General features: G+C 37.2%; 1 protein-coding gene across 1 annotated transcript in view; it reads right to left on the reverse strand.

The window, feature by feature from the left end:
* Positions 1–1,741: 1,741 nt before the first annotated feature.
* Positions 1,742–27,419, reverse strand: part of STK26 (serine/threonine kinase 26) — an 83,920-nt gene continuing 58,242 nt past the window's right edge. Inside the window, exons 4-12 of the mRNA XM_066249885.1 lie at positions 15,417–15,473; positions 9,892–10,000; positions 9,636–9,793; positions 8,616–8,801; positions 6,985–7,133; positions 5,319–5,412; positions 4,823–4,885; positions 4,604–4,740; positions 1,742–2,656 (exon numbers count right to left, since the gene is read on the reverse strand). Of these exons, the coding sequence (XP_066105982.1) occupies positions 2,632–2,656; positions 4,604–4,740; positions 4,823–4,885; positions 5,319–5,412; positions 6,985–7,133; positions 8,616–8,801; positions 9,636–9,793; positions 9,892–10,000; positions 15,417–15,473 (978 nt within the window). The 3' untranslated portion in view covers positions 1,742–2,631. The remainder of the gene's footprint in view (positions 2,657–4,603; positions 4,741–4,822; positions 4,886–5,318; positions 5,413–6,984; positions 7,134–8,615; positions 8,802–9,635; positions 9,794–9,891; positions 10,001–15,416; positions 15,474–27,419) is intronic.

The raw sequence follows: 27,419 nt of genomic DNA on the forward strand, positions 1-27,419 counted from the left end.
TTATTTATTTTAATGAAGTATAATATATTTACATATTAATATACTTCAGATAATGAAGCACTAACTTAAAAATGATACAATTATATAAACTAGATATTTGTATATATGACTTAATGGAGAAAAGATGGATGGAATATTTTCCTTACTTTCCTAATCTTTACACCAGAAAAATCCCTTTTAATACACCTCTTTCTACTCTTTTCTAAGATTCTTGTACTTTCTTTCTTACTCCTGGAATTGTATGCAATAACTCACAAGTCTGGAACAGCTAGTTAATAATAATAAACAGAGATGGGCAAAAGCAGGTTTATAGTTGTTTGTCTGGAAAACAACATGCAGGTTATGATTATTACAATAGATTTATTAATTCTGTGTTTTGGATAGTCACAACTGTTAAACCTACTTTTGCCCACCCCTCTATTGAAATCCAGTCACCGATATATAATCCTATACATCCTCAAAGCTATATTAAGTTAATTTTTAACCTTTTTCTGTAGGAAAAACTCAAATTCATTTAGGCTTATATACTATTTCTTGTTTCAATTTCTGCAAGTCTTTATAAAATTTGTTTTCCCAGAGAACTACAGGATTCAAATCCTTATATGATTTCTTAATAAAATTGTAATCAGGGTGGGTGACCACATAATTTATTGTCCAACACGGGACATTTTTGAGTGAAAGACTCTATTGATAATTTTGTCAGGACAGGAGGCAGAATTGAGGACATATAGTCACTGTAGAATATATAAGAATCAATTCTTAATAAAATATAAAGAATATCTATTAATTTCAAATGGAAATATTGGTGTTAAAGTTCCAACAAAATTTAAGGGCAAAGGAAAAATAATTTGAAACAAAATACCACACCATACAATCCTCAAAACAACCAACATTGAGGACCATGAAATTTAAATATTTATTTTAACCCCCACCAAAAAGAAACATTGGAGTATGCTTCATCTAGAAACAGTTTAGGGGACTAACAACTATGATGAATAAGCAATATACTTTTGTATTTTAAACATGCAAATAATTTATAAATTGGTTGCTTTTACTCTTACAAAAATATTCATTTAATTCATGATATGAGTAGCAAATTTATTTCTTGACCTCTATAGATTATAAACTGTAATTGAGTTTCAGTTACATAGAAGGGGAACATTTTAACCGAACCATTACTTCACAATACAATGTGTTAAAAGTAATTGTTAAAGTATAGGCACCAATAAAAAAAATTTTCTTGGCATATGACACGAGAACAACTTATTCAAGTGTCTTTATTATTACAAAAAAGATGAGGCAATGGCCACTTTAACTAAAAACTGAATATGTGAAGAATATTTTTCTTCTAATATTTGGCAATTATTCAGATTTAAAAAAAATGACTTTTGTGCAAAAACCAAATTGTGCAGTTCCAAACAATAAAACATTAACCGTCAAAATTAACTGATATCAATAATTCTATAACTACAGTTCAGAACTTATGGCAGGTATAATATATATACTGGGCTTTAAAAATATATTACCCACATAACAGTACCATAAATATAACTGAAAATTAACTGTACAGTCTAACTTACCTTTGTAAAGACAAATCATCCTGTACTATGGTTATTTTCATATGAACTAGAAAATGGCTATTTAAATACCCTTTCAAAAATTAACAAATGATACTTATGTACTGGATAATTATGAAGAACAAAAATATATAAATAGTTTATAGGCTCTTTTACTACCATGACAAAAATATGCTGGTGTAAATTATATTCTTACCTGGTGATCAGGTATTTAATCTCATGATGATCAGTTTTTTAAGCTTCCCAAATCCAAGCATGTAATATGCTATTTGAATTGAAGATTTAAAAAAATGAAGCCAGACTGATTCTTATAGTACTACCAAAAACCCATCTGTGGCTAATTGGTATTGCATTAAATCCACAACAATGTTAAATAAAGGTTAATTTTCTCTTCTGAAAGAGAAGGTAAATACTGCACACCAAAAAAGTAACTCTGTTCCTGCATGTTGCCTATAGATGCTTTAAACATAGGACTCTTCAATGTGATTGTCATTGAGCTACCTGGAATATCATACCAACTTTGTAGAAGAGTCACTCTTTTTCCAGGTAAATTTCCAAGAGTTTATTAAAAACTTTGTTTTTAAGAAGGTATGCCTTATTTTTATTTCCCTACCCACAGTCATTTTCAGAATATGTTTGTGTTAAAAGAAAGAAGCTTTTTGAGGCTTGATGATTTACGTAAGTCAAATACTTGGATGATTTTGAAAGACCTATATGCTTCATCAGTGTACAGTTAATTAAGATCAAAACATGAAAGGTATTCATCCTAGTAACTTAAGTAATAATGGTATCTAAAAGCAAAACTATAACTAAACATTTACTAGAAAACAGATGAAACTATAGTATTAAAAGTCATTCCTTACAAAAGGATCTCTTTAAAATATAAAATGATAAACACTATCACAAAATAGTTGAATAACTTCTTCCACATTTCAATGTTTCAAAGATCTTCAAAGGCACATGGAGCTCATGAATTAAGCATCATTAAGCTTGAAGTAACTTTGGTGGGTTTCTCTGGGTCCGTATGAAGTAAGAGCCAATAATACGAAGTTTCTTAGGGGGATTCATCTGCTGAACACCTATAAAATTAAGAGAAACTTAAATTGATATACAATTCTCATGTTCATATTTACCATCTGTATGAAATTTGCAATAAAGGAACTGATTCAGCAAACTAGATCCTTTCTATTAAATCCTATTGTTTAGATGTTAAAATATAAAGAAGTTTAAAAGTACTTTTTGCATCTGATTTTATAACTGCCAATTGATTTGTTTACAAGTTAAAAAGACAGTAGAGATTTCCATTAAACTCTAAGGGATATTAAGAGGGGCTTTATCAGAAAAAACCAGGAACTGCATTATTCCATACGTAGGTGGGACATAAAAGTGAGACTAAGAGACATTGATAAGAGTGTGGTGGTTACGGGGGGAGGGGGGAGAGGGAAAGAGAAAGGGGGAGGGGGAGGGGCACAAAGAAAACTAGATAGAAGGTGACAGAGGACAATCTGACTTTGGGTGATGGGTATGCAACATAATTGAACGACAAGATAACCTGGACATGTTATTTTTGAATATATGTATCCTGATTTATTGATGTCACCCCATTAAAAAAATAAAATTATTAAAAAAGAGGGGCTTTAGTTTCTAAGTACAAGTAGACTTTATCAGACAGAAAGATCTATGAGAGTGTGTGCTTCTACAGGCAATATAGTTTGTTCCTAGTTGATTCCAGTAGCATCACAAATACAAAGAAATATAAAGATGTGCTGAGAAGTGATATAATGGGATTAAAGCTAAAATTAGTAGTGTTTTATAACTTCCTTGAGCCAAGGAGTTTGGGTATGCATACAAAAGCCTTGTTAAAAAGAGAATTCTAAAGTTAAATGTAAGAACTTTATTGAATGTGAACAAAAATTAAATCAACAGTTTAAGATACAGTATAGAAAATGAAGTTAATTACAAAGAACATTTAAAGTCTTCATTGAGTTCCTTTACCTAAAATCCTTTCCTTACCTTTTTTATGGGAATTAAATTTATGACCTTTAGCACTGGAAACTATGTAAATAGTGGTGCGATGAGAGTACTGGAAAAAATGAAAACATTCCTAAATTGTGTTTATAAAAACCCAAATAAAAATATTCTCCATATATAACCTTTTGTCTATACTCATACCACCAGGAAAGGGGGAAAATAACCAAGCCCTTTCATTCAGTGGGAAACTACTTTGTAATGCTTGAAGATAATAATTCCAAAAGATGGGCAAAAATACAAGAGTTCTATTTAATTTTCTTTTAAAAATTTAATATATTGAGGTGATACTGATTAATAAATTATATAGCCAGACCAGGCGGTGGCGCAGTAAATAGAGTATTGGACTGGGATGCAGAGCGAAAACCCCAAGGTTGAAGGCCTGAGCACAGGCTCATCCGGCTTGAGTGCAAGCTCACCAGCTTGAGCGTGGGATCATAGACATGACTCCATGGTCGCTGGCTTGAGTCCAAAGTCAATGGCTTGAAGCCCAAGGTTGCTGGTTTGAGCAAGGGGTCATTGCTCTGCTGTAGCCACCAGGTCAAGGCACATATGAGAAAGCAATCAATGAACAACTAAGGAGCTGCAATGAAGAATTGATGCTTCTCCTTTCCCTCCCTTCCTGTCTTTCTGTCCCTATCTGTTCCTTTCTTTGAATCTGTTTCCTTAAAAAAAATTCTATAGTTTTAAGAAATAAAAAAAAGGAACTTCATAGACACAGAGAATAGCACAGTGATTGCCAGGGGGCTTGGGAGGAGGTAGAAGAGAGTAAAGAGGGCATAAATGGTGATGGAGAAGACTTGACTTGAGTTGGTGAACACACAACACAATATAAAGTTGATATATTATAGAACAAAACATTTTTAAGCATACAACTATTAAAAAGTGACTTTGTTGGGAATAAATGAAATGACTGAATCAAGGTTATTACATTACATCTTAAATTAACATCCAACAGAAAATGTCAAAATAATTTTTAAACGACATTTCAAGCTTACTTCTGAAATTTTTCGATTAATTTCTGCACCATTTTATCGGTGATGCCAGGACAGGCAGCTTCAGCCACAGCGATACTTTTCTCAAGTTCTTCAATTGCCTGATTCCTGCTAGCATTATTCTCATCCTGCTGTTTAAGCTAAGAAAAATCAATAGGTATAACATTGAAAATTACTATATTTCTTATGATTTATATCCAACGATGATGAATCTGTACTTACTTCAGCAAAAGCAGGTGTGATTATCATAGACAAACAGCTCAAGGTTTGTACAAGTCCTTTCTCCTTTGAACAAATAACAGATTTTACACATAAAATTAAAATATTCATTCACGTTTTTAGTTATTCTATAGTAAATATGTATTAATTTGAATCTTTATTCCCAAAAGACCCCATACAAGAAAAATATCCATGCTTTCTTCCTATCCATCATCCAGAAGGCTTCTAACATCTAGGATTACAGAAGATATCCGTAATTCCACTGGGTGGAGACATATATATGTAAAATGCATTTACAATTATACCAGTGGCCACACAAATTACTTCTATAACCTTTTCTTCATTAGCTCATAATTAATGGCAAATGAAGCATACTAGGGACACAGTGAGGTAGACAGGCACTTAGGGGTATTAAACTCTGACAATTCTGGCCACTGAAATCTCACTACATAGTTCAAAGGAGTCTATCAGGAGGAAGTGATCATCTCCATGTACATACTGCCCCATTCTGAAGTTTCTTTGGATCAGGCTTCTTTCGCACGGTGGTAAAACTCCATTCAGGATGAGTATTATTTTCCTTGCTGGTGGATTCCCTAAAATATTGCCAAAGATACATTGATAAGTGCCTAAGTAATTCAGCTTGGTGAAAATGCCAAATCAATCCAGCTACACTCTGAAGAAAGACTGTCCAAATGTATAAAAAATCATAATATTAGAAAGCATTTGATCTCAATTTCAGGTAAATACTACATTTTACTGAAGAGTAGTAATAGTTCTCAACTTTAAGTGTGCATCACGTTCTCATATGGAAACCCCTTACATATATATACTAAGCTCTGCACCTACCTCTCTTCACTGAATGGATAAGGATCTTCTGTAGTGTGGCTTTTATTTTTTTAAGGCTTCATGGGCAACTTTCATGGGCAAGCAAGGCCAAAAACCATTAGAATAAGGTACAAAAAATATCCTGGTATTGTTTTATCCCTTTCGAAAGTTAGGCAATTTATCATCAATGTAAGCCTCTGATAGTATTTCAACCAGTGGAAGAGTAAATTCTGGTATAGCCTGCAGACTTTTCTAGTCTAAATTATAAACTTAGAGGCTAAAATGTTAATATAAATGCTGCAGTTAAAAAGTAGCACAACTTTTTATGGGGTACAAATCTATACAGCCGGTCCTCAAATAACATTGTTGCATTATAATGCTGATGAGGGTTAAAAAAAAGATTCCTGGCTGGGGCCAGTATCTCTGCAGAGTTTGAAGTTCTCCCCTGTGTCTCTGGGTTTCCTCTTGATACTTCAGTTTCCTCATACATCTCAAAGATGTACATGTGAGGTGAACTGGTATATCTAAGTTGTCCCAGTATGAATCAGTGTGAGTATAAGTGAGTGCCCTATGGTGGAAGGGGCCCTACTTGTCCAGGGTTGGTCCCGTCTTAAAGCCTGAGTTGCTGGAAGAGGTTCTAGCCACCCCATATCCTGAACTGGAATAAGCAGGCTGGGAAATCATTATCTGACTTGTTTCATGTTTCTTAAGCATGTATACCTACCTCACAGTTATTTCAATGCTTTACTTTTAAGTTCAGTTATGTTTTTGTGACAAGTCATATATCATAGCAACTTAAATCTTGTTTTTATTGATTATTCTATGGTAAAATTGGTTTTATTATAAGACATTTAGCTTCATGTTGTAGTTTCTAAGAACCTATCAGTGATGTTAAGTGAGGACTTACTGTATTTAAATGTACCCGTCTGGTTATGGTTTGGTCCATAGCCAAGAGGTGGGAAAGGCCTGCAGGTAAGTTTTCCAGAGGGATTTTGCAGGTTGACAAGAAAATATAAGCATACATAGTCCCTTATTACTTTGGGCAAACTATTATAGCACCTTTAAACAAATTTTATACCAAAACTTTGTAATATACCCAAGTATCCACTAGGGGTTAGACTGAGACCATTTAAAAGTAGAACAATTCACTTCTAAGAAAAATATGTTTTCACATTCATTATACTTCACAGACTGATTTTAAAAGACTTTCACAGCTTCTACATTAAAACTTTAGAATAGGGTTTATATTTTATGCTAGAGAAAACATTATATCATAATCAAAAGATACACAGTACTAAATTGGGCTATCTGAATAAAAAAGTAAATTAACGTGTACATACGAATCAGAGCCTTCAGAATCAGATTCATCATCACTGTGTCCTTCTGCTTTCCACCTCTTAAACCGATCAATCAGTTCAGTTAGATAAGAAGTCTTCTTTGAATTTTTTACAATGAATTTGTGTTTCAGAAGTTCTTTAGCTGTAGGACGCTAAGGAAAAAATGAAGCATGCAAAATATTTCTAGGTTCTTTATGAGGGGGATAATAACTCATTTCAATTATTATGTTGAAAGGTGTAAAAATATGTCTATAGACATGAGGTCAACTAAAATGTTGCAAAACAATAGCTAATACTATTTATGAAATGGCTCAAGGCAACCAAATTAAATTCATTGCTTTGGTACACATTTGTTAAAGCTCAATACGCAAAAGATGGCCTATCTACCAGCATACTGGCATGTAGAGCCTTCTCAAAAGCAAAGAAACACATGGCAGAATTTTAAAAATAAACCAAAATTTATAAACATTTCAAAATTGTGCTTTAATATACTTTTATTGTATTTAGTGTAAATTGAAAAAAAGTAGATGAAAACTATCAAGGCTATAACTTTCTTATTAGCTGCACACATTGAATGATCCCCTGATTAATTAATACATATTGCATTTAAACAAAATTTCCAGATGCTGTGGGGCATATTCTCTCCCTATTATTTTTTAATATCAGAATAATTATTATCAACTTAAAAATAATTACAACATCAAACTTAGACAGTTCTTATATATTTCTAGTTTCTAGAAGTTGCCAGTTAGCTTTATGTTAAAAACAGTAAAACAACTGTAATGAAATTTGCCAGAGAGGCCCTGGTCAGTTGGCTCAAAAGTAGAGCCTTGGCCTGGCATGTGGAAGTCCTGAGTTTGATTCCTGGTCAGGACACAAAGGAGAAGCAACCACCTGCTTCTCCACCCCTCCCCCTTTCTCTCTCTCTCTCTCTTCCCCTTCTGTAGCCATGGCTCGAATGAGCAAGTTGGCCCTGGGTGCTGAGGAAGGCTCTATGGCCTTGCCACAGGTGCTAATATAGCTCCATTGTTGAGAAATGGGGCAACGGCCCAAGAGTGGCAGAACATCAGCCCCAGAGGGGCGTTCCCTCATGGATCCCGGTCGGGGTGCCTGTGGGAGTTTACTTCTCTGCCTCCATGCCTCTCACTTGATGAAAATTAAAAAAAAAATTGCTAGGGAAATGAATGGAGCTCATTAAACTTCAGGAAAAGTGGGCAACTTCATTTTGGAATTTCTAAACATTAATTTAAAATAGTAAAAGGAAAAACACAACTTTTCTAAAAAAGTAAAACAGTTGAAAAATTATTGTGAATAGTCACACATATACTTTAATAACATCATCCTATTAAATGATTTTTATTTCTCAAATTTCTTTCCCCCTGAAATACAAAATGATCAATAGAATAAGGAAAACGTTATAGACCATGAAGAAAATAAAATAGGTAGAGGGGAAGAAAAAAAGAAATGAAGGATCTTTTTAAGAAGTGAAGAGTTAGCAATATAGAGGGAAGGACCAGGTTTCTGGATGGATCTTAGACAATTTTCACATGCACTGTATTCCTCACTGTAGGAAAAAAAATCACATTTGTTCTATTTAAATCTAGTGATAGACAACAGTGGCCACATATACTCACAAATGATGGATCTTTGTTCAAGCAAGCATCGATAAACTCCTTAAACGACTTAGTAAAATCTCCAACAAGTGTTGGAGGATTGTTTTTTGGAATAAGAAACAAAACTCTCATTGGATGCATATCGGAGTTAGGTGGCTCTCCCTTAGCTAGTTCAATAGCAGTAATTCCCAATGACCAAATGTCAGCCTAAGGTTAAGAGGAAGAAAGAAAGACAAAAACCACTTGAAATTCCATTCCAAAATACTGCCACAAAATAGCCTGTGGAATTTAATGGTCACAATAATATTAAAGTATCTCAAGAAATGTGATGTTAATAATTTTCATTAATAAAATTAATACATTTAATAAATTATCAAATTCCCTACTTTGTGCCAGGTACCACATTCTAGGTACGGAGGAATCAGGTGGTGAATAAACCAGACAATAATCCCTGTTCTCAAGGGGTTTATGTTCTAGTAGAAAAGACAGATAAATAAATAATCTGATGTCAGATGGTTCTAAGTTCTGTAAAGAAAAATAACTCGGGATAAGAAAATAATAAATGATGGAATCAAGGAGCTACAGATTTATACAGGACCACTAGGAAAGACTACTATGTGTAGGTAATGCTTGAAGCAGGTAACTGATTGGGAGGCAAGGTTATTCCAAATAAAGGGAAGGGTAAGTGCAAAAGTCCTGAGGTCAGAGTGTACTTGCTATGTGAAACAGCAGATAGAATATAGAGGAGAGTGATATGAGATGAAGCTGGAGAGGTAGACAAGGGCAAGATCTTAGTGAGCTGTGCATGGGATAGTACAGACTTTGGATTTTATTCCAAGTGGGATGGAAGGAAATTGAAAGGAATAAGATTTGAATATTATCAGCATTAAGGGAACTTAAAATTTAGCAGCAACAGTTGACAACTCTAGCTTTAAAAATACTTTAAAAGGAAGAAAAATTAAGGAAGTTTATTAAATTGGATAGTATGTTATATAAAGCTTATTATCAAAAACAAAACAGTTTGTACGGGTAATGCTTTACTTTTGAGTCATATGCCGACTGTTGAATAACTTCAGGAGCCATCCAAAATGGTGTTCCCACAAAGGTATTTCTTTTAATTTGTGTATCTGTCAGCTGGCCAGCAACTCCAAAGTCAGCAAGTTTAACATCTCCTTGTTCTGAGAGCAACACGTTAGCAGCTGGCAGGGTGGGGGTGGGGGAAAACAATGAAAAAAAAAACCTCAGCTTCCTCAGAATGTATCTGTTTATATTAGGTTCATATAAAATTTCTGTATACCTTTTATGTCTCGATGGATTTTCTTTTCTGAATGCAGATAGTCCAGACCTTTCAAAATTTCCTTTAGCATAGTAGCGATCTGGAACTCATCAAATGGACCAGCTCGCAGCTTAGGAGGAAACACACACATACATACACGTATGAAAGTTTAAAACAATAAAATTCAAACTTGATATTGTCTTTGAAATAAGGGAATCACTTAGATGTATGACATAGTTCTGTTTATTAATCCAATATTTAAATGAATGAGAAAAATTTAAAAGTTGAGAGAAGAGAGTAAAAATGTTAAATCAAAGGGCTAGAGCGGTTTTTAAATGTATTTAATCTTGGAAGGCAATAATTACAAGCAGGGTTACTTATACACTAACTCTGAATCCTGAGGTTTACTGAAAAACTTAGGATATATTTAAATGACAAAACTCACTTTGTTTTTTCAGATAGAAAAAAAGAAATCTGCTACCTAAAATTTGACATTTGTGGTTTAAAAATTATTTAATACTTATGCTGAACTTATTTTTACCTCAGACAATCCATAAGGTTTTCACAGCAACCCCGTTTGATCATATAGGTCACCTGTGGCAGTGTTCTTAGCATATATGTATTTTAATAGCATTGTAAAAGCAGAGATTCTGGAGACTCAGATTTAAAATTTAGTTAGGAGTCTAATAATTAAAGTATTCAGACTTTCACTGTAAAAAAATATCAAATTATGGAAGGTTATGTTTTTTTCAAATAAATGTAACACATTTCCCTTTCTTTCCCCATCCCTGTACCAAAGCCAATAGTTCCAATGGGAATACAAGAGAAGCAATGATGAGGTTTCAGGAGAACCTGTAATGGAATATCGGAAAATCTCTCTCTAAAATAAATGGTTATTTTAAAATTCTGCTACCTTGTAAAGCACAAACAGTAGACTGTACAACATTTACAGGAAAGGGTGGGAAGCTAAAGTCAGAGCTGAAGTAAAGTTCTGTTTGCTGGAAAGAGGAAAGAGGTTGTGAAAATCAAACACTGCCTACTCTGCCTCCCATTGGGAGGGATCCACAGCCTTAGGCACCTTGTGTATTTCATCCTTCATGAATGCCGTATTTATTCTGAATAAATGGTACTTTCATGTTGAAATTTAACACCTTAAAATAGAACCCATACTTCAGTCTCACCATTTAACATTAACTGTGGTCTGGGTAGAGTCATATCTATAATTCAATAGATGCCTTTCCTATGTAACATTATCTATTTATTTTCAAATCTATCAACTCCCACCCCAGAAGTTTCTATTTAAACAGTAGTGATTACAGTCATTCTTAAAAGTAAAAGTGGCATATTATGTTATTGATTACTGGCAATGACATTCTGAGGTATACAAAGTAACTGAAAGGCAAACACCATACTACTAAAGATTAGTACTTAGTATCATTATCATAAAATGTTGACAGGGCCAGAGGAGGTACGCTCTCAGTTACTTAAGAAATTAGGGAAGATCCATATAAGGGTACTAGCTATTATTCTGAAGGACTTCTAAAAATAGTCTGGTTAAGTCAGTGTATTACCTAAAACAGGATTTTAAAAAAATATATAAGTAAAATCAAACAAACAAAAAAGGTTTCTAAAGACCCATTTGCTTTTCTGGTATGTTTAGTTCTAGTTTCAAATTCAATTCAGTAAAAGTAAAATTTCATTGAACTGGGCACTAAAGGAGGACAGGAGGGAGAGATGTTGTGGCAGGGAAATGAGAACGGGGTGATGGGAGGGTTGAGTTTTTATGGCTCCTTACCAGACAGAATCCCAAACCTTGTGGTTCAAATGTTTCCTCAGTCATGTTAATAATGATTAAAAAAGGAGAAAAAAACAAGTTGGGAAGAGAAAGAAAGTAAAGTAGATGGGATAGAGAATTTTTATTTCCAATGCAACCTTGGGAGAGATAATGCAAAAATCTTGATCCACCATACTTGGAGTGCATAATTGAACTCTCTCCAATGACTAAAGACCCAGTCATTTCTCTAATAGCTAATACCTCTGCCTTCAGGGCAGTGTAATGGCCTTAGATAATTTGCCTCTTTTGTTAATCGAGGAAATCCATTTGTTCTTTTAAGGAAGGTACACTTGTGCATTTAAGATTTTTTTTTCATTCCTTTGACTTCCAGCCTGTCCCTGATGCAACATCCTATGTTATTCCTTCTTACAGTTAGCATGTTGCTTCCACCTTTTTTCCTTCATTGCTATTGTTTTCTTCTATTAATCTTATTACATGTGCTTTTGTTGTAAATTATTGCAATTCATATTAAAGAGAAGTGAGTTGTAATAAATTTAATAAAATATCAAAGTATGCTCAAAGTTGGTGGATATACAACAAAAATTTTTCAAGAATGGGAAAGAATCTTGAGGTATATACTATATCATGTTAATATAAGTGAAAAGTCATAGTCATATTAATCAGGGGCCAGTTTAAAGTGATAAACACTCTCTGCTCAGCATCCCTCTTGTTTTCACTTTTCCTGGTAACTTTAGTCTCTAAGCTTATCCTTTATTAGAGTCCCCAAATGATAGCACTGATTTGTACAGGACTATACATAGAAAAGCAACAGCATAGTTTCTCATCACTTTCTCTCTCTAGAAAGCCCAGTTAAATGAGACTTATAATTAAATCACATTATTATTATTATTTAGAACTAGAAAAACAAAACCAGAGAGATTACTAACTTATTATCTTTAACATTTGAGGAAATTAAGGCAAAGAGGTTAAATGGCTTGCAATACATTAGGCAGCTAGTCAGTAGAATCAGGACTGGAACCTAGGTCTCTTGATTTTTAGCTACCACAACGCTAAGAAAAAATTAAGTTCATTGAATTTGCACTAATTCACATTTGTATTAGTAGGCAGAGATCAGAATGGCAGGATGAGATTAAGATCTCACAAACATTTCATTAAGAGATTTCATAAAACTGACCAAACTACTACTAGGGGATACAGATTGTGTTAGTTAGGGTTGGACCAGTATCCAATGCTTAACATAGCAATCAGTGATCCTGATGAAATCAGTGGACTAGCTTTGTCAACGCCTACAAAACAGGGAAGAGATATTGTGAGCAACTTGGGAGACAGGATAAATTAACTGTGATAAGTGTAGAAAGGGACCTTATTGTTTAAAAACTGGAAGGAGAATCATGAACATCTGTAAAGCTTCATTTTGAGCTAATAGAAAAAAAAACTATTGTATAACAAAACTCTGTGACAAGACAAATAGAAATGAGATCACTTAACTTCAACCCAAGAATGAGATCCGACTCCATATGCATGAAGGGTTATTATACAAAGAAACACCTCTTATGTTCTATCACTAGAGAGAAAACAGAAAGAAAAACTGAACTCAAACTTTAGGATATAAGAATCAGATCAGACACAAGGAAGGATTACCTAACTCAGCAACCAATGAAACTGAGATGAATTCCTAGAAGGAGAAGAGAATTCTCATCAAGCTTAATTACTGTTTCTTTAGAATGGTATAAATATGGTTGATTTTAAAGGAATGAACCTTATGACCATTTCTGTTCATAGGATTATTGGAAACTTTGAGTTATTGGCAGGATTTAACCATTTTATTTATTTATTTATTATTTTGTTTTGTTTGGTTTGGTTTTTTTTTGCATTTTTCCGAAGCTGGAAACCAGGAAAGACAGTAAGACAGACTCCCGCATGCGCCCGACCGGGATCCACCCGGCACACCCACCAGGGGCGACGCTCTGCCCACCAGGGGGCGATGCTCTGCCCCTCTGGGGCATCGCTCTGCCGCGACCAGAGCCACTCCAGCGCCTGGGGCAGAGGCCAAGGAGCCATCCCCAGCGCCCGGGCCATCCCTGCCCCAATGGAGCCTTGGCTGCAGGAGGGGAAGAGAGAGACAGAGAGGAAGGGGGGGTGGAGAAGCAAATGGGTGCCTCTCCTATGTGCCCTGGCCGGGAATCGAACCCGGGTCTCCCGCACACCAGGCCGACACTCTACTGCTGAGCCAACCGGCCAGGGCCGGATTTAACCATTTTAGAAATATTTAATCACTTGCAGTTAGGAAAATTCATCTCTACTTTAAAAATAAGAATTAAACTATTACTTGACCTTAATTATCAAAAACTGTTATTTTCAGAAACAGCATATTCTATAATTTCAAAGGCAGAAACATACTAATAAAATATATAATTTTAAAGATGGGGGAGGTGAACACACAATATGGTGTATATAGGATATATCTTATAGAATTGGGCCCCTGAAACCTGTATAATTATGGTAGCTGGTATCTCCCTAATAAATTCAAGAAAAAATAGCAAAAAAAAAATAATAAAGATGGAAGATAACTTAAATAACTTAGTGCCACTTCTTTGTTTTATATGACATCAAAGTCCAAGGCTTTTATGTGTTTACTTCACAGTCATCAATTCAGTTATCAATAAAGCCAGTCTTATAATTTAAACTCCCATAGGGCAACCTAATAGTCTTTCTACTACACAAAGTTGCCTTTAGTACTTCATCCTGAATTTTTTTTTTGGTGTGTGTGTGTGACAGAGATAGAGAGAGGGGAAGATAGGGACAGACAAGAAGGGAGAGAGATGAGAAGCATCAATTCTTCGTTGCAGCACCTTAGTTGTTCATTTATTGCTTTCTCATGTGTGCCTTGACCGGAAATATACAGCAGAGCAAGTCACCCTTTGCTCAAGCCAGCGACTTTGAGCTCAAGCTGGTGAGCCTTGCTCTAACCAGATGAGCCCGCACTCAAGCCAGCAACCTCAGGATTTCAAACTTGGATCTTCTGCGCCCCAGTCCAATGCTCTATCCACCGCTCTACCACGTGGTCAGGCTTCACACTGAATTTTAAATACAATGTCATCTTAATAAAGATTATCAAGGAAAAAAAAAACACTGACAGAATCACATTCATTTGGGAAAAACAACCAGTGTTTCTCAAAGGTATTTTGGGTATGAACACATATTCATAGGATGGAACTCTTCCTGCATACTGCAGAATTTTAGCATCCTCATCCTTGCCTACTAAAAGTGCTTTAGCACTTCCAAGTAATTATGGCAACCAAAATCCTATCACATTTCCAAATGACCTATAAAGAAGCTCAAAACTCTATAGAGAACTGGGTCTACAGGCCTACTTGGTTAGAATCCAAGAACTACTTTTAGTGATAGTTACCTGATTTACATATTTTTTAAAATCTAAGAACACTCAGTCTTTTCAGGGATAAGCTTACAAAGTAAAACTCTAAACTGAGAGCAACTGTCAAACACTCATTCCTAACTTTGGGGGCTTGATTTTATTAAGCTATTTGCATTTCTCATATTCTCTAAGAATGTTAGCAATATGCTCAATTCTTCAAAACAACTAAATCTGCTTAAGGGTAGTAGTCCTGAACAAAGAGTTTAATTTGAACAGAGTAACTAAAGCAACCACAAAGCTTGCCCCAAATTTGTTGTTTATTCTATTTAAAAAGTTATGGCATAGATGTGTGTGTGTTCATTTAAAAACACTTACAAGATCCAGCGCTGAACCTCCACCCAGGTATTCCATAATTATCCATAATTTTGAACCCTGCAAAAGCCAGGAAACAATTTGTCATTACAAACTTGAGCCAAATAATATAACTAGCATAGCCTTTAAATCTGAGATACTAATGTATTGGTTTTAAAATGAAGGTATAAAATTAGGTGTTTGGAACCCTGAATATATTTCTCTATAGAACACTACAAATGAAAGTAAAGTTCTGAGACTTGAATGTCCTCCAAATTTAGTTAGCTTGTGATATAGTTAAATAAATAGCTAATTATAATTTATTATGACACTATTAGCAATTTTATAAATCCCCTCCAAAAGAAACCATAGCTTTAAAATATTATTTTGAATGATAATATTAAAGGGAAAAGAAAGATACATTAAAGAATGAGGAAGTGAATGGAAACTTGCAGAAAATTTGAATGGGGCTTCCGGATGCTTTCATGTGATTTTAGAGTTTGAGGACACTGGATATTTTGTCTTCTTTTAGTTTCTGGCTTTTGTTTTAATGTACTTTACATCTTTATTCAGCCATGATTAATGGGTATTTTTAGTACACACACAGAACATAGAAAGAATACTGTCCCCCTCCCCAGGTAAATGGATAAGAGAAAGGAAGTGTACAGCTTTAAAAGAATGTGATTGCTCCCGGTAGAGTTCACTTCACTGTAAGTTGTATAAGAGCAAATGTGGCACATAGGGATAGTATATGTATGTGAATTCTAAAACAGTGGTGTACACACACACACACACACACATACACACACATCAGTCAGCTCTGTCAGATAAAATTTGGAATAAACCATTATATCCTTTTACTTTTTTCTTTCAACTACAGTTTAAAATACTATGGATGTCTTTATCTCCATACCACTTCATGAGTTTTACTCTCTAAATTTTGTGGGTCCACAGAGTTGATTGAAAGAGGAATAGTTTTATTATACTGGCAAGTAGCCAAGTTGTGAATGGATTGTGTTCCAAAAGAACATTTTTAAGTGGATATTTAGAATTTTGAAAACAAGCATTTTCCCATAAAACATATGTCTAGTTTCTTGGGGTAGTCCCTGAAAAGACAATTTAATGCAATGGTAGCCATAGTAAACTAGTTTAACAGAGACACTAACTACTATGTACCATAACAATGTTTCTAGGGGAAAATATATATTCAGAGTTATGCTTCAACTTGGGATGTCAGGAAGAGCTTTCTCACCTTTACAGCCCCAGCTACGGTAAGAAGATTCTCAAGCTATTGTCAGTAGCCCTCAAATACTAAAATCCATGGAAAGTACTCAGTAGATTTATTTAAAATGTACAAGCATCTTCATGAAGCTTGGGCTTTATCATGGCAGAGAATGAATTCCAGGAACAGGATGATGAGTGTTTATGTGACTGTAGTGTGGGGAATAAGATGAGGCATAGGGTTAGGGACAAAGGAGGGAGGGCTTGGTTAATTTAAAATGAAGAATTCTTCCCTACATTCTTGAGGCTGACACTATCTAGGGCAGTGGTCTCCAACCCCCGGTCCATGGGTCATTTGGTACCGGTCTGCAGAGAAAGAATAAATAACTTACATTATTTCCGTTTTATTTATATTTAAGTCTGAACGGTATTTTATTTTTAAAAAATGACTAGATTCCCTGTTACATCTTTCTAAGACTCACTCTTGATGTTTGTTTCATAAGTTCGACAATTATATTTAAAAATACCACAGTTTTTATACCAGTCACATAATTTTATTTTGTGCATTTTTCCGTCCCACCCTAAAGGCCGGTCCGTGAAAATATTTTCTGACATTAAATTGGTCTGTGGCCCCAAAATGGTTGGGGACCAGATCTAGGGTATATAAAAGAAAGAGAGCAACAATGCACCTCCCCCACCCCCAACCTTGAGATTTACTCTTTCCTGTCACAGCATGTCAGCCTGTACTGAGAGGAAAGAAAGAGCTGAGAGTGTTTGCTAGCAGCAGTGTCTAGAGCAGGGGTAGTCAACCATTTTATACCTACCGCCCACTTTTGTATCTCTGTTAGTAGTAAAATTTTCTAACCACCCACCAGTTCCACAGTAATGGTGATTTATAAAGTAGGGACGTAACTTCACTTTATAAAATTTATAAAGCAGAGTTACAGCAAGTTAAAGCATATAGTAATAATTACTTACCAAGTACTTTATGTCGGATTTTTGCTAAGTTTGGCAGAATCAATCCTTATAAAACAATTTACTACAATTAAATCTATCTTTTTATTTATACTTTGGTTGATCCAGTACCGCCCACCATTTATTTATACTTTGGTTGCTCCAGTACCGCCCACCATGAAAGCTGGAACGCCCACTAGTGGGAGGTAGGGACGAGGTTGACTACCACTGGTCTAGAGAATAAAAGAGAGGAAATAATTCCCCATTACGATGTGAAGGAGAGAGGAGTTTCCAGATAGGGTCATGTAATTTGTTTTAACCCTTTGAGCAGTACGAACATTCATGTATATCCTCATGCCTTCTGACCATCCAGAGTATGATCAATTTATTTTAAAAATGTGTAAGGCAACATTAAAAAAGGCAAATGTATGTTCTTCTTGTTTCTATAAATTGGTTATCAAACAAACATGATTTTAAGTTAATAAAACTGTAACTGGAAAAAAGATGGCGACAGAGTAGGCAGACGTTCCAACTGCCACCTCCCAGGACTAAATTGGATTATAACTTCATTTAAGAACAATCATCTTGAAAAACTAACTTTGGACTAAATCAGTAGTTCTCAAAGTGTGTGCCAAGGCACATTGGTGCAGCCAAGATTTCTAGGTGCACCCTATGGTATTCCAGAGAAATATGTGCCTGTTTGGGACCAAAAAACCAACAGGGTTTTTGGAGTTTAGATTTTTGGGGGACAGAGGTGTGGGGAATTGGCTGTAAGCTGACAGTCTGCCCAACCCCCACCTCACTTGCCTGATTAGGTTGCAAAAGGCTCTTAAGCTTTGGTGCTGGATTGTTTACACTACCCCCATGTTCCCCAGAGAGACTGGAGGCAAGTTTATTCTATTTTTGTTTGATGTAAAGTTAAGAAGATATGTATGGTGGGGGTTTTCTGCACTCCACACAGTTAAGAGTTAAAAGAGAGAAATTCTTCAATGTATTGATGAAGAAATGAGAGTCTGCCTTTCAAATATATGCCCAAACATTGAATAAATCGCTAGGACACATCAGACTCATGTTTCTCATAAACACAAGAATAAAAAAACATAACACATTCACGCTAGGACCTGCCAAATTTACTAAATCTTACTAAGAATGTATCTATGTATATAAAAAGTTAACTTTGTCATTATTTTTTATTTTTGAACCCCTCTTTTTTATGAATTCTAGAAAGCATAACTCAAAATTGTGACATAAATTTTTTTTTTAATGTCAGAATAAATTTAATTTTGTGGTATTTATTTTGTTTAATTACCAGAAAAGCACACTTGGACTTTATTTTTTTTCTTTAATATTTGAGTTATTATAACATATTTCTCAGAAATTTGTACATAGTGCACCTACAATTATTTGTAGGATTTTAAGTGTGCCCCGACGTCAAAAAGTTTGAGAACCACTAGACTAAACTAAGAGGAGTCTATAACCAAGGATCAACGAGGAAGCCACACAAACTGGTAAGAAGGGCAAAGATGCGGAAAGGGCTGCCCCACTCCTAGAAGCAAGCAGTGGCCCAAAGGGACTCTCACAGTGGGTGGGTTGCCCTGAGAGGTGTGGTTCCCCAGCCACAGGACCAGAGCCCCAGGCTAGAGCCCCAGAGCCTAGAAGAGGTGCCCAGACAGCATTTAGCTGTGGAAGGAGCTGGGTTTCTATCTGTGAGAAATAGACACATTTCTTGGACACAGATTCTGTTTTAAAGGCCCATGCAGAAAACCTCGTTCACAGTCACTTACCCAACACTCAAGCAGGGGAGAGTTGAGAGGACTGGAGTTGCATGAGTGGAGTGTAAAGTTGGAGGCCCAGGGAGAGACACTGTGAGGCACGGAAACTGGAACCCCTGTGCTGAGTCATTCTCCAGTCCTGCAGTCACCATTTTTTCCTGGCTGAGCGGCATCAGCCTGGGGAAAAGCAGCTGCAATGCCCATGGGAGTCTCTCATATACTAGACATGGAGATAGGTTGTTCTGAGGCCAGGAAGCAGGAGGCTTGTCAGTGACTCAATTTTCTGATGTTGAGACTGGAGCTCCCCACCACACTCTCCTGAGTCTATGACTGATGCTTCCACCTCACAGGAGACTCAGTTGAGTCTTTCCAGAGAGTGGGCAGTCCACACCTCTGAGACTCAGAGGCCATACCCACCGGACTCCTGGGGCCACACCCTACTAAAGTCTGTGAAAAAAGTCTGGTCAGACTGACTCCTGGGGCCAAGAGGCCAAGCCGAACCCACCACCCTTCCTAATCCCTGAATTACCCCAGGCTCTAGACTCTAGCAGAGGATTTTTCAGCAGCTGAGCCTAACAAGCAGCCAGCAGACACACTGGAAGAGTCGGGACTCAGGGAACCTTGGCCATTTGAGTGGACTTTCCCCCAGGAACAGAGTGGGTAAAAGTCAACATAGGCATGCAGTTAGGTATTTCCATGTACACTTGGGCCTAGCAGAGTCAGCCACAAACCCTTAATTGCTTGTAGCTCCAAGAAGGTTGCTGAGGGCCAGTCACAGTGTCTCCCAATGGTCTGTGCTGGGCTCCTGCCAGGGAGGCCCAGGGCTGGCACACGCAAGGGCCAGCTGTGGAAAGCATATGTTCAGGACCTAACAACTCTTATTAGAGTGGTATCCTAAGGAAAAGCACCTCACACTTGGCCTAACTGAAGCGAGTTCCACTCTCTGTGATCAGCACCAGCACAGTAGCTCATGTGCATTGTATATGGTAGAGCTTCTCAAACAGCCGGCCAGGGTGCTGGATATTCTGTTATTCTAGGCTAGATTCCACAGGGGAAAGGTAGAGAGGCTTGGAGCATGGACATTTAAAGTGTGGGTCCCTGTGAGCCTATTGTTGGATCTGATCTAGGGGCTTAGCCACCTTTGGGAGGGGCACAGTCAGCCCCAGGAGAGGACTCTCATTCTTTCTCCCTGAGACCAGGGTCTCAACAGCTGAGTAGCTGGTTGGCTAGACTCAGTCTAAACCTACAGCTCACTTTGTTGCGGAGAAATAAAGTTTGAATTTCCAGCAGTGGCTGAGGGATCAAGCTCTGGAGTAGGGGCCACATTCCCTGTACTGAGCTCCTGACCAAGACAACCCTGAAGTAGGGGCTCTCACAAACTTTGTTTTCACAACCTCATCTGCGCTAACCCACCAAGCGTGCAATCTGTAGAGGGGTTTGTTGGGTGAGACCAATCTGAGCCCACACTATAGTCTTACTACAGAAGACTCTGTGGGAAGACCTGGCAGCTGCAAGAGAAGGAGGAGAAGCTGCAAAGTGGAGACAAATCTGGCCCTGGTCAGTTGGCTCAGTGGTAGAGGGTTGGACTGGCATGGGGAAGTCCTGAGTTTGATTTCTGGCCAAGCCACACAGGAGAAGCACCCACCTGCTTCTTCATCCTTCCTCTTCTCCTTCCTCTCTATCTCTCTCTTCCCTTCTTACAGTCAAGGCTCCATTGGAGCAGAGTTGGTCCGGGCACTGAGGATAGCTCCATGGCCTCTGCCTCAGGCTCTGGAATGCTCCAGCCACAACAGAGCAACACCTCAGATGGGCAGAGAATTGCACCTGGCAGGCATGCTGGCTAGATCCCAGTCGGGCACATGTGGGAATCTGTCTCACTGCCGCCACGCTTCTAACTTTCGAAAAATACCCCAAAAAAAGAAGTAGAGAAAAATCTTACAGAGCTTGGGGCTTCCATGGCGCTACTGTCATCTCTAAGTAGGAGGAAGCTGATCCTTATACAAAAGATCACAGTATCCACACACAAAAAACACAGACACAAACAGCAAGAGTATAGTAGCTGCAGACTGAAACTCACAGCGGGTTACAAACAACAGCTGACAGCAACCCAAGAACAAGTAGAGACAACACTACTGGTAGTGGGTGGCAGACAACACCAACCCTAGACTCAACTACTTACACAAGCAGTATACTGAAATGTGGAGTCTAGGAGGCATCACACACTGTGGAGAATAAATACGCCCAACAAGAAGGACATTGCACAGTGTGTAATATGATCAAGATTGAGGAACGGAATAGAGGCAGAGGTGGGGTCACAGGGAGCAGAGGAACAGCTGTCAGAGGGAAAGGGGATGAGGGGATGGGTTCAGTGAAGGTACAGGGATTAGTGGATTAGTGAAACTATATATACATAAAACAGAGATATAGATAACAGGACAGCAAATCCTAGATGGAAGGGGGGAGGAAGTTCGGGGGAAGAAGTTGGGGGAAGGAGTTGGGGGGGTAGAGGGGGTATAAAAAGGGACACAGAGGTGGGGGGTGAGGGTGTTACATTAAGTGGGACACTTGAATCCATGTAAACATAATAAATTAAAATTATTAAAAATAAAAAAATAAAATAGAACACAAAAAAGAAAAAAAACCCCAACAAAATACTAAAGAAAATAAAAGAAAAAAAAAACCTGTAACTGGAATTTCATTTTTTTGAAAAAATCTCACTTTGAGCTTGAAAAAAACTCACTACTCAAAGGGTTAATATGTAGAAATTAGGTACTCTGAACCTCAGACTTATTATGAACCTGATGTGTATTTATACTCTTTTCAAGAGAAAAAGTGTTTTTCATAATGCCATATAGCCTGAGTAATTTTTTTCATTTGCACAAGTTTTGTTTCTAATAAGCACTATAATTTTACCTTATGAATTCAGAATCTTTCCATTCTCCTGAAATTTAAAAGAAAAAATAAAAGGATCTTATAAAACATTCTTATCTGTTTTTGAAATTCTGTGTGATTAAAAGCACTTGTTTTTCAAGTTAAAAACAATGTGTGTGTGTGTTTGGTACCAATTTAAAACAGAACCTTACCAACTGTCTTTTCTTCACCAAATAGTATTCATAGACAGCAAAAAATTTGATTAAATTATGACTAAGCAATTTCTAGATCTGAAAAATGGCTTCCTTTTAGTAAGCAAGTTTTTTTTTTTTTCAGTAAAACTAGTACTCTTCTGAGATAGGCAGAGAATCAGAACTGTCCAACAGCTTTTCTGTATGCTTCCTTCTGATCTTCACTCCCAGAGACAAGCCCCACTGGAGGATGGCCATAGGTCTCCACATTCAGAAGACTGATAAGCAGGCATGAGTGCTGAAGTAAAGCCTAATGTACATAGGCATAAACTGCAAACTGGTGGGGTTCCTTCCTCCTCAAGAAAGCTTAAGGCAGGGAGGCTCTTTTGACAGGTTCCTTGGCCACATTAGGTGTCAATGAAAACACCAATCACAAGGAAAACAAAACAAAAAATAATGTTGATCCTATGTTTGTATTCTTTTGGAGGGACTAAAACGTCTATCTTTGATTTCTGATAAAAGATATTTGTGTTGGGGAACACAAATAAGTATGTTTGGTTTGCCTTTAAATAATTTTTAAAAAGCTAAGATGATATCTACATACTGGTCTACAATTCCAGAAAAGCCAAGTGATTGGACACGATAACTATACACATTTAGCACATTTTGGCATCAGAAGTACCTGAAAGAAAAACTTCAGTTCTCCACTTATAAATTAATCCACACATTTTAACAATGGGTTGAAGGAATAATTTTAAAGTCCTGCATCAACATAGTTAATTACCTAGGGGTTAGGAAGTGACTTTCTGTACCAAAATTGTATAATTTACTGAGGAGGGGTTGTAGCCTAGTATTAATTACTGGTGTCTGCAGTATATCAACTCTGTCACACCATGAGACCTTTGAACCTCATTGTTTACTGCTAAAGCAGACATTTGAACAAAAAGGAGAAAAATGTTGCTGTGGAACTTGGAATTAATTTGTTCATAGGTAATCGATTTAATATACTAATTAATGTATTTAAGAAATCATTCTATATCAAGTACACATTGAATGCAGTAAATTGGTATATAAATCCAATAGTCAATCATGATGTTGACCACATAAACAAGCATATATAAGTAAAATGAGTCCATCACCAAAGGACAAATGACATATGATTCCACTTATATAAGAAACCTAGGTTGTGAAATTCAGACAGAAAGTAGAATGGTGGTTACCAAGGGCTGTGATGAGGAGAGAATGAGCAGTTACTATGTAATATATATAGTTTCAGTTGAGGAAGATTAAAAAGTTATGGAGATAGACTGTGGTGATACTTGTATTGAATACAACAATCTGAATGCACTTAATACCAAATAACTGTACACTTAAAATGGTAAAAATGGCAAATTTGATGATGTATATTTTACCACAATAAAAAATAGAATGTATACTTTTATAGAACTGAAAGTGACAATAGAGATCATCTTGGCAGATACTTTATTACCTCTGAATTGTTTTCTTTCAGTCTAGAATCCTTGTTTATAACTCACCTGCACATCTCAACCCCCATCAAAATCATATTCAAGACTTAGTTCAAATGTTGCTCCCTAGTTTTAGGGTTATTGTACATATAAGTGCAGAATATGAGGCAAGTTACATATCTCTATCTGGGGCTAAGAAGAGAAGCTGGACCAGAGACAGAACAGGGAACATATGCAGAATGAGGGGAATACATATAAATAAATGTCTGCTGAATTGAATCTAACATGAGGCTTCTTAGAGGTGTATTATATGAAGTTTAAAGCTATTCTTATTTTGAGGGGGAAAAAACATCGTAAGGAGAGTTTTCCTTCTTCAGTTTCCTTCATGTTATATAAGAAAAAACTCATGCACACAGACAACAGTATGGTGATTGTTGGGGAAGAGGGCATGGAGGAGGTGGAGGAGGGTATAAGGAGATAAATTGTAATGGAAAGAGACTTGACTTGGGGTAGTGAACACACAGTACAGTGTACAGAGATGTGTTGTAGAATTGTGCACCTGAAACTTCTATAATTTTGTTAAGCAGTGTCACCCCAATAAATGCAATAAAAAGAAAGGAACGAGATGACGTCAGAGTAATGGCGGAGTAGGAAGCGATACCGATAAATCTCCCCCAAAACTCAACAAGATCTTCAACCAGAAACAGAAAAACCTATACTTGGAGCTTCCAGATTCTTCGCAATACACCCAAAGGTATGATTGAGTGAAAAAATGGCTAAATATATAACCAAACCCCGAAGGAAATAGGGAGTAAGAAATGCTCCGCCTTCCTCACTAACCTAAACAGGGCGGCTTTTTCTGGTAACTGTGAATATAGAAACTGAGGCGGGCAAAGGGGGTGAATAGATCCAGGCCGCCGCAGCAAAAACGGCTGAACCAGGCTGTGGCTCAGAGATCCAAGCCGAGGAAAATCTGATCCTGTGGCAACCCGGGCAATACAAGCTAACACTCGCGCCAAACCCAAACAAAGAAAGACAAGCGGAGCGGCCATTTTACCCGGTCTCCTGGTCGGTGCGCAGTTAGTGGAAGAGAGATTTCTTCCTAAGCCGCGGAAGTGGGTGCCCGTGTTGCCCCACGGAGAGGCAGGGTGAGAGGCCTTTCTGTGGGCTGAGGGCAGAGTCTCTGGGCAGCCCCAGCGCCCTGGGAAAGCCACGCACGGGAGGGAGTGAGAACTAATCCCAACGGTGGAGATTTTCCGTGCTGGAGGCTGTTTCACTCAGAGGGAACCGCGACCGGCCTCATATCCTGGTTTGCGCGCGCAGATAAGGAGTGAGCGATTCCTCCGAGTGCCTCGGCAGTGCGCACCCGTGTTATTGCACAGAGGGGCAGAGTCAGGGGCCTTTGTGTGGGCCAAAGCGGAATCTCGGGCCGCCCCAGCGCCTTGCAAAAGCCGCACACGGGGACAGAGCAAGACTCAATTCCAACGCTGCAACTTTTCCCTGCGGTTGGGGGTTTCACTCAGAGCGTGAGACTGCTGGCCGGATATCCTGGTTGCAGACAGTGAGTGAGAGTTTCCTCCAAGCGCCCCGGAAGTGGGCGCCCGCTTGTGTTACCGGATAGAGTGGCAGAGCCAGAGGTCTTCGAGTGGGCGGAAAGCCCGCCTGATTATGCTAGCAGCTCTGACTGACTGAGCCTTACCCAGAGCCCTGTGCTGAGTGGAAATAGAGTGGGGAGTTGCCAGCAATTTGAGCCTCTTACTATCCAGGCAGAGGCAGCAGCAACCCCATACCAGGACTATCAGGCTACTAATTGAGGAAGGAAAGACTAGGAGAAAGGCTCCAGGAACACGGACTCTCTCACTGTCGGAGCCTATAAATGCTAATGAGCCTCAACTCCCAACGAGAATAAAGCACAATACATGACATTGCCATAGAGACTTATCAACTGCACAGCTCTACCTGAGCGTGCCAAAGGGGCAGAACCCGGGGTACAGAGTCACCGACCAGAAAGAGGGAGAGAAAAGAAAAAGCAAGAAGATAACCTCTCAAAATCAAGAATAATCTGCAGACTTTATAACCTATCCCATTTTATTATATTTGTTCGTTTGTTTCTCTTATCTTCATTCTTGATACTTTTTTTTCCTCCTCCAATTTGGCCGATTAACTCTCTACCGGTCTTACTCTCTCCTCTCCCTGAACTACACTACCCATAAGTGTTACATCTCCCATTATCATTTCTCTTCTCTTCCTTTCTCTCTATGAGGGTTGCACTCCAAAACCCTTAACTCTCTCTCTCTCTCCTTTCTTTTTTCTTCTTTTAGTGGTTCCCTCTTTTTTTCTCTCTCTCTCTTTCTTTTCTCCCTCTATATTAGTTTCTTCCTTTCTCCTTTACATCTCCTCTCATTCAAACCTCAATAACAAACAAATTATCTTATCTGGGACTCAAACCTATGTTTGTGGCATTTTGGGGGGTTTTTACTTCACCTTTTTAATGCACTAGCAGTGCTCCCATCCCTGGCTCTCCATATTATCTAGTTCTTGTTCCACTAAATACAATAGTAAGTTTTTAATTTGTCCCCCCATTTTTCCATTTTCCTCTTATTCCTCTCATCATAACTCTTAGAAAACCAACACCTAAAAGCAAATCATTTTATTCTTGACCCAAATTTTTTCCTTATTTGCTTTTTGTGGGTCCATACGCTCTTTTTTTTTCTTTTTTCTTTTTTTTTTTTCCTTTTTTTTTTTTTTTCTTTCTCTCTTTTTTGCCCCTTTATTACTTTTCCCCAATTCAGGCCCTCCATCACAGGCATTGTTTGTTATAACTCACAGTCCACCACAAGATTTTCTCAAGAAAGAGGGGAGAGGAGAGGAGAGGAAAAAAAGAGGGGGGGAATAATTTCCTTTTTTAAAAAAATTTTTATTTTATTTTATTTTTCTTTATTTCATTATTAATTTTTTTTAAAAAAACAACTCTTTTTGATTTGTTATTTTTTTATTTTTTTTAACTTTTTATTCTTTATTAAATCTCATTAATACTATCAACAAAACCACCCTCAGATGCCATTAAGGAAGAGAAAATCGAATATCATGGATACAAAAGAAAGAGAGGTAACACAGATAGATGAGGAAAAATCTATGGAGAAAAAATTTAATATATTGGAAACCTTGGAGCTAAATGACAGAGAATTCAAGATAGAAATCCTAAAAATCCTCCGAGATATACAAGAAAACACAGAAAGGCAATATAGGGAGCTCAGAAAACAACTCCATGAACACAAAGAATATATGTCCAAGGAAATTGAAACTATAAAAACAAATCAAACAGAGATGAAAAACTCAATTCACGAGCTGAAAAATGAAGTAACAAGCTTAGCTAATAGAACAGGTCAGATAGAAGAGAGGATTAGTGAAATAGAAGACAAGCAACTTGAGGCACAACAGAGAGAAGAAGAAAGAGACTCAAAAATTAAAAAAAATGAGATAGCCCTACAAGAATTATCTGACTCCATCAAAAAGAATAACATAAGAATAATAGGTATATCAGAGGGAGAA

The sequence above is a fragment of the Saccopteryx bilineata genome, chromosome X (assembly GCF_036850765.1).
Source record: "Saccopteryx bilineata isolate mSacBil1 chromosome X, mSacBil1_pri_phased_curated, whole genome shotgun sequence".
NCBI lineage: Eukaryota > Metazoa > Chordata > Mammalia > Chiroptera > Emballonuridae > Saccopteryx > Saccopteryx bilineata.